The sequence below is a fragment of the Nothoprocta perdicaria genome, unplaced genomic scaffold, assembly GCF_003342845.1.
Source record: "Nothoprocta perdicaria isolate Ctin4 unplaced genomic scaffold, notPer1 scaffold_68, whole genome shotgun sequence".
NCBI classification, from domain to species: Eukaryota; Metazoa; Chordata; class Aves; order Tinamiformes; family Tinamidae; genus Nothoprocta; species Nothoprocta perdicaria.
Window position 1 is genome coordinate 3,612,396 of NW_020455954.1, and position 8,591 is coordinate 3,620,986.

Consider the following 8,591-nt stretch of genomic DNA (forward strand, 5'->3'; position numbering starts at 1 on the left):
TGTCAGAAAACTGTTGCTCCCAAAGTACAGGATATATTGGAATCAAGATCATGCAAAGAGCGGTAGGGCAGTGACGGAGAAAATTTGCTTGCGCTCCCCGTGCCGAGCCGTCATTTTGTTCTCATTTCAAGGACTCTGCAAATGTCATTAAACTTGAAAGACTGACTTTCAGCTATGCACAGGCACGAAGCCTACTCGCAAGCTTCGACTCTCTGCCCAACAGGTTCAGATAAGCAGGCTCTATTATTTTCACAAAAAAAAGAGTAAGGGAACAATTTACTGTGTTTAACTTTTTGCTAGTGCTTCTCAACTAGCTAACTTACCAGCCCACGTTTTTCCCTCTTGTCGTCTTGTATTTTAGCAAGGGAAAATGCCTACAACCTATTGTAAAATTTATTTATAAATGTATAAGATTTATAAATGTGGTCTAAATTTCAAGTCAATTTAATAAATAAACCACATTAAGGGATTTTTCTGGCTGTTTCTGGCTACTCAAGCAAATTTTTCTACTGAAGATTTTATAATTTATTCCTGTGACTTTAAACTTTCCTTTTTAGGACCCTGTGAAACTCATTTCACAAATGAATTTTCAAAATTTCTGCTTTGTAGATTTTTTTTTAAATAGGTAGTAAGATTTTTTGAACTGTTTTCTGTGAAAACAATTTATCTAATTCTTTCATCTAATTTCAATGAAGGGAAATCTATCCCATTAACATCTATACACTAATCGTGGTACTTGTTTACTATCTTCTTGACAATTAAGCTGCTCACTGTACAAATTAAAATATACATTTAATTTTATCTGCAGGACTCTGTTGGCTACTTTGCAATCTCCATACATGAATATTCCTGAAGGCAAACTAAATCAACATATGTACTAGCCCAGGCCCTTTGCAAAACATATTATGCACTTAAGATAAATTCTGTAAATCATCATCCTAGCCACACAATTAAATACTATAAGCTTGCTTAACCCTCAGCTCAGACTTGCTTAATCTCCAGAAGAAAGCAATGCCAGATGGCCAAGAACAACTGCTAAGAATCACAGACGACCACAGAGAAATACCTGGAGTTCTTAGTGATCTTGTACAGAAACACCTTCTGTTTCCATCTCCTGGTAGGTCCCTCTTTGATCAACTTGCTTTGCAGAATGCATCATTCCGCATTAACTAATAGATTTGTAGCTAATTTTCAAAAAGCTGTTATTGCCACGAATCTAATTCGCCACTACTTAATTTTCATTAGGCAGCAACAATACATCACGTCTTTCTCAAAGCTGTCCTGACAGGAATATGCTTGATAGAGAAAACCAGAGACAACCTATTAACCACTGCACATCTCCATTATCTTCAAGCAGACATTTAGATGGTCTCCAAACACGTATGGGCCGGGGAAGTACATCTGGCTGCCACGTGATGGACTGAATATTTCCCAGGCTTTTCTTGCTGTCAAGAAGCAAATAATGGAGGAAGATTCTTATTCTACAGAAGAACATCCTTCTTTGGGCCAAGGTACAGGAACATCCCTGAGGTACAGGAACATCCCTGAGGATCTCTCACGATGAAGGCAGATGGCCGTCATGAGACATCCAAGGCCACCACCATTTCTCACGTGGAAGGGGAACTACCCATGAAGTTCTAAGAAACACCAATATCCTGCAGCGCAGCAGAGCTTCGCCCAAGCCAAGGCGCCTGCACCTGCAGGCTTGAAACAGTGCAGCTTTGTGGCACGCGAGCTGCTCGGGCAGGCTGCCCAGGGTCTGCTGCGTTCGCCACACAGCTGCTGGCCTGGCACCTGCTTAAAGGCTCCCTGAAACGCAGCTTCGCTACTGCGGCCTCCAGTTGCCTAAATTGACATCTACATAAAAACCGCTGTTTCTTGAGATGCACTTCAGGGGGCCAGCAGTCTCATTCCGCTGCAGGCTGAGGGAGATTTTGTGCTCAAAAATGGGTGTCTCTCTCTTTCTAAAGGAAAACCACCTTGCATTATTAAAGATGTCCGTCACTGCTCAAGAGCAGGCCGCGAGGCCGTGGTGTTGGACTCGGCTATGTTAACAAAACATCCAAAGGAAGTGACGTTCAAACTGCAGAGGGGGCCACCAGCAGGAGCAAGGCCTGACAGTGATGTGGGAGCCAGGCTTTGAGTGCTTTTTCCTGGGAAATCAGGACTGTGGAGAATTGGAGAACGTGGGAATGGGAGCAAAGGGCTGACAGGGGAGATGGGATTCAAATAACAGGGAGGGCTTCAGGGCCCAGTGGGGGTGCAAGTACGGACAAATCCGTATGGAGAAGCCAGTGCTTCTGGCTCTCCGTATGGAGAAGCCAGCAGAAGACAACAAGGTGGGAGAGGAGGACGCTGGCCAGAGCCCGGTGTGAGCAAGGGGCAGATACAGACCTCAGCTAAGAGCCAGGGCCTGTCAGACGGCCACGGTGGAATTGTGTAGGCTCCAGGTAGGAAGCCAGAGGTGGCAAACCACAGACCATGTGTCTATAGCTTGCTTCACTCTAGACAGCATTTCCATGAAGAAAAGGAGGTGACAGTTTTATTCAACTGAGTCCTCCGAGACACAAGACAAGAAAACGTCCCATTAAAATCAATAAGTAAATAAAATAAAATATCCAACAAGACTGCAGTCCTCTGAAAACACTGGAAAGCTGCTCTCAAGACTAGTCTGTAAGACTGAACTTAAGTCAGCTAACATAAAAAACAGCAGAACTTCAGAACAATCTAGACAAGGCTAGTGGTTCAAATTTCTGTTGCATGCTACTTTAAAAGCATTTGACATCTTACATAGAGCTTTTCTCTATAAAGCATCAGATTCACCATTCAACCATTCACATTTTGCATAGCCTGGCTCATACAAAAAGCACTCCTAGAATATCAGAGATGCAGCGACCAAGATTAACAGGAAAAGTAGTAAAAACACAGGAAGCAAAGGCATATTGAGAAGAGGGAAAAGGCGATCCTGAGGTTAGAGTGAGAGCTGAGAGAGTACAGGGATACTAGTGACCTTGCCCACGTGGTAGTAGGTAAGTCCTACCACAAGAAGCAATGTGCTTGTCCAAAGTCTAGTAGAAGCTGAGTGACAAGAATACAGAGATGAGCACAGAGAGGAGGCTCGAAGTACTTTGTGCAAGTTCAAGAAAAGGGAAAATATATATGGAAAGCCTGCTTGCACACAGTTCAGAAAAATGCTGCTTGGCAAGGGGACAAAAAGGAAAAAAAAGATATCAAGCCTAAAGGCAAATGGTAAGGTATTACTAATGGTTGATCACAGAGAACATAAGCAATGATATCAAGCAAGCTATTGCAAAAGTAATCACAACATATGGCATAAGAAAAATAGAAATGCTTTCAAGGTATTGCTTGAAAAATGCAATACAGCTTTTGGGTCATATAGCCAGCCTGATATAAAGCTAATGTCCTAGATATATTCCTGAAATAGGTAAGGAAACTTGGAAACTTTCTGTTATGGTTAGTGTACAGAAAACAAAGCAAAATTAAACTAAAATCAATCAAACAAACAAACAAACAAAAGATGAACCAAGGAACTTGGACGAGCTGGTTCTCAGAGGCCAGTCCCACCTTTCTGTTTAACAGATTTCCCCCTTACTACTGAGGCAAGGCCCCCATGCCCTCTGTGGCTGCAGCATTTCAGTGTCTCACCGCTGAAGCTCACGGATGCCTGCTCACTCTGGTCCAACCCCAGCCCAAATCTCCCATTACCTCTTGCTCTTAAAGGTTATTTCAGTAAGTGGGTCATGACAAACAGAGAGGCTCTTAGTAAGCCTCCTAATTTGAACGCTGATATCTCCACAGCAAAGGTAGCTCTAGGGACTGGGCTATGAACGCCCTTCCTTCTTCCAAAATAAGTCCAGGTAATTTCAAATTTCATTTGCTTCTGAAGAGTACTCAGTATTTCGGGATTACGACCTTGAATCATTTTTTCCATATGCCCAAGCACTAAAACCATGAAGAAAGCAGTGGCCCTTGATTTCAGTTAAGGAAATTGATTTGATACTGGGCTGTATTTACAAAAAAAAAAAAAAAAATTACTATTTCAGTTAGTCTTTCAATTAGTTTCTGATTTTCCCAGCCTTACTGTTCATTCAAGGATGCCCAGGTGATGGTTGACTTCCACCTTATTTCCCCTCCTTCTCCATGGCATTACTTTGCTCAAAGTATTCACTATGCTTTAATCTGCTTGTTGAGGCACTTCTATAACTCCTTTGCCACTTGGCTGATGGAGGAAAATCAATTTTGAGCGCTCAGAAGAAAGCCCTGCTTTCCAACTTTACATGCCAGTTTGGACAACTGCAGCTGAAACTGAATACAGATTAATTCAGCATTCCAATCATTCCCCATTTAGGCTGACACCTTAGGAGGCTGGAGCATGCATGAGATATATATATATATATATATTTTTTTTTTGTAAATTAAGAAGTGACAACAAATTTCTTCAAATGAAAAAGCAGTTTTTCAAATGAAGTTTACAAAGAAATGGAATTTACGGCAGCCTTGAGACTGTATTCTAAATGTATATTAAACTGCAGTTTAATGAAACATGAGGTATTGCAACAGAATGTAAAAATCCTGCTACAACAGGATTTTAATGCTAAAACAGTTTTACCCTTTCTTCAGTAACCCAGCTCAAAAGACATATTAAAACCATGTTCTTTAAGAATTGGTAGGCACAGTACAATAACTCTGTGTTAATCAAGATAATAGAAAGCAAGTATGTTTTCCCATTATACACAGGTTTAACACTGGAAACATTCCTTACGTGTAGGAGAGAGAGAGGGAGAGAAGCGAGGGGGAGCTGACTGTAGTTCTTTAAAGATGCACTGTACACATAATGCAGCAGCACAGGATACGCTGACAAATGAAGGCAACTAAAAAGACAGTACTCACCCAAAATATTAAATTGAAAAGGAACATCATGTATTTCAAACAACACAGGCAGCCTCTTGCCATGTTGCACTTCTTAAATTCTAAAAGGAAAACAAAGGATAGATCCAGGTAAAAGACCACATATTTGCTGCCTTTGGGTGCACTGTATTTGTCACTTTCTTTGCCAGTCCCAACGCCGGTCCCAGTTCCGACCCCAGTGTGGCTCTGTGTGCGGGATCCAGCTGTACCATAGAAAGCTCCAGCAGTAAAACCTCGACCAAATTGCTTCCCTGAGGTAGAAGGTTTAGCAAAGTCAGAGTCTTTGCTATCCAAAGATGGACTCCGGTGAATTGAAGAATCCTCACTACTTGACTTCTCCATGATCTCTCTTTTCAGTGTTGTCAGATTTAACGCTTAGCATCTCTCAACATTAAATGCAGTGCCTCGCAAACTCCATAGTACTACAAAAGTTGCTCGTGTTCTGCTTCTCTTTTCCCGTGCATACAAATCAGACAACCACTGCAATGTTCATTGCCATATTCCCTGCATGCTTGCTGCTTTCTCTCATTTTTTACCCCACAGCAGGCTGCACTCTATCTCTAGTGTGGCTTCATACATTACTACCTCACGCAGGAGCACACTCATGATGGAGCTCGATGAATCAGTTCTGCAGAACTTCGGGTTTATTCAAAGGAGCCATAAGCTCGCTCTGTCCTTCGCCCAGCGTCCCTGCTCTAGCGGCAGCAGCTGGTCCTCGCATCCATTTCCAAAAGGCTCCTGCAGCGCACCTGGGAGGCTTGCCTCTACCCAAGCACCTTCCTCGCTCTCAGCTCGCCTCCCTAGCTCGCGCTCTGCCTGCTCCTTTTGTTTTTTTTCCCCTCTTTTTTGGGTTGTTTTTTTTTTTCCTCCACCGGTTTGCAGCAGCTCATTCAGCACTCAGCCATTGGCGCGCGCGGCGTTGCACTGCCGTTGACGTGGAATCATCAGCAACTGCAACCACTGGGCATTTCTCACAGAAATCCCTGACCTAACTATCGAGTAATAAATCCGCCCGCCCGGCCCCCCCTTCCCTCTGCTTCCCATGCAGCCAATGAGGAGCGGCCCTCTCCCCCCAGGGCACACCTCCGTGACATAATATCTTTAATAGGATTAAAATTACTCTTGACTATACAAGTGCACAACAGAAAAGCGCTTTAAATGTCAAGCACTGTTGGGCTGCTGCTGAGAAGGAGCCGGGAGGGAACGATACCCGCCTTCCACGGAATAAAACCCCGCAATCGGGTAGATTCGCCGGCGCTCACCTCTCGCTCATGACTCGCACTGTAACGACGTGCACCGGCGGGGTGGGGTTTTTTTTTTTCCCCTCACGGAAGCAAATGTCATGGGACCAGGAACCGGGAAGGGGCTAATGCAGCGGCCAGGCGCGTGTGTCGCTTGAACGGAGCGCGGCTGGGACGTAATTAAGCAGGACCCGGGAAGCGGAGCTGCTCTCCCCCAATAACCGAACGGTTCTGAAAGCACCTGAAACGTCAGGGCACCTAAACCCTCCGCTACCCAACACGCGATTTAAGCAGCACGTTAACCAGCCGCCTGCCGGGGCTCGAACAGAGCGGGCCCCGGTGCGCACGTGTGGATGAGGCAGGGCCGGGAGCAAGGGATGGAAATCCTGGGCCTTGGGCGCGGGGGGGTTCAGGTCAGGCTTATGTAATCGCAAGACAGTAGAAAAGGAGTGCAAAGAGAGCGCGCTGATGGCACAGGATGATGAAACGGCTTATAATTTGGGCTATTCTTTTGTTTGGGTAAATAAAGAATAGATACTGGGAGGCGATTCTCAGGGAAGCTCCCAGAAAAAGAAAAAATTAGGCAGGATTTTACTGTGAGGGCAAATTATGTGAGAAAATTACTGTGAGGGTGCCAGAGCCCTGGCACAGGCTGCCCAGGGAGGCTGTGGAGTCTCCTTCTCTTGAGGTCTTGCGAACCCGCCTGGATGCCGCCCTGTGCCCCGTGCACTGGGTGTCCCTGCTGGAGCAGGGGGGTTGGACTGGATGATCCCTAGAGGTCCCTTCCAACCTCAACCCTTCTGTGAGTGTGTGTGTGACTCTGTAATTTCAACCGGCCTTTTAACATACATGTTATAATGCACCAATTAATTATTTTATACCTCTGAGAAAAGACAGTATATCATATCTGCAATCTCAGACATCTATGGCTGGCAACCTCCTAAAATACTATTTTTATATAACATCATCAGAACCTACACCCTAAAGTTATGCTGCATCTTTACTGATCAGCTTTTTCTGTGACAAAAAAACAGATTTTTTTTCTGTGACAAAAAAAAAAACAGATAAGAATCACAAATTCTTGTGACAAGATTCCTCCACCATTAACTGCTCTATGCCATGAAATAACCCCGTATGTACATGTAACTTTTATCTCATCTCTTCTGCTCCTCCTGAGAGCAGTATTTAAACCACATGCCTAAGCACACGTCAAACATGTTCATCCACTTTGTTCTTCAAGATTCATTCCAGAACTACTTGCATGAAGCCTCTCCATCATGTGACTGCAATATAAGAGCACAGCAGTACAGTGCAGCAGAAATGGACATGCACAAAACACCCATGAGGAAGGAGGGAAAGAGGGAGGGAAGGAGGGATAAAGAAGTTAGCAGTGCCACCACAGTGGCATTTCTGGTGGTACATGTCTGTGATGCATCTACCACCTTCACAGCAAGCAGCCATCAAGGGCCAATATGCTCACAAGAAAACATGGGAGGGACTTGTAGGTACCAGCTTGAACCATCTGAACCTGGGGGATGAGCAGCGTTTTAGGCCTGCTCGAGAACGGCTTCAGCAACCTCAAGCAGCTCTTCTTTCTGCAAGTTCAACTGCTGCCCGAGTAAAGCTGTGCCGTTTCACCTCTGCTTTAAATAGATCTTTCACAGGTTTTTTTACTTGTCACACAGAATGAAGCCTTCAGCCAAAAAGAAGAAAAAATTACAAGTATTTTAAAGCATTTTTGTTTCTCCTGCACCCACTGGCTTGCCAATGCAGGACTACTTTTGTTTAACAGGTGTACAATAATTTCAAGTTGTCATAAAATTACGCTGACATAGACTAGAAAGCAAAGGGTTCAGTGGAAGTTTTCCATTCGTGGTTTAAAACAACCAAAAAAGGAATTCTCCATCCTAAGATTTTTTTCTTTTTTTTTAACAAGTTTTCATTATTGGGTCACATTCAAATTTTATATTTTTGCATTCAAATATTACAAAATATTTGCTTTCTTTACTATTATTTGAATGGCCTTTCATTAAAATCCAACTGCAACATGTTCAAAATGAGGTTTTTACTCAGTTGATCACCAAAAGAAACACGTATGGCCCATACCCACAACAGGCAGCAGCACAAACAGCTCCTGACCCGCCTGCCCTTCTGCCAAGTACAAAGGACACCAGTGACTTTCTTAGGGTTAGGCCTGTGCCACCAGGGAGATCTTCCAAGCTTCAGGAACACTCTGCCCCTTGAGTCAGAGGCTGCAGAGCTGCAGTACAGATTAGATGCCCCTTCCTTCTACTGGAACTTGTAAGAACCCTTTGGCAGAACCTAAATGTTGGGCATTTGTAAAGGGAAACTCAGCAGAGGACAGAATGCCTTCCACTTCACTGCAGATCTCACCTCTACTGAGGGAACTGAGCATGAAAC

General features: G+C 44.0%; 1 protein-coding gene across 1 annotated transcript in view; it reads right to left on the reverse strand.

Moving 5' to 3' along the window:
• The window catches only part of TSPAN9 (tetraspanin 9), an 81,662-nt gene extending 76,001 nt beyond the window's left edge, over positions 1–5,661 (reverse strand). The window contains exon 1 of the mRNA XM_026050324.1: positions 4,912–5,661. Coding sequence (XP_025906109.1) covers positions 4,912–5,271 — 360 coding nt within the window. The 5' untranslated portion in view covers positions 5,272–5,661. The remainder of the gene's footprint in view (positions 1–4,911) is intronic.
• Between the last annotated feature and the right edge of the window lie 2,930 nt (positions 5,662–8,591).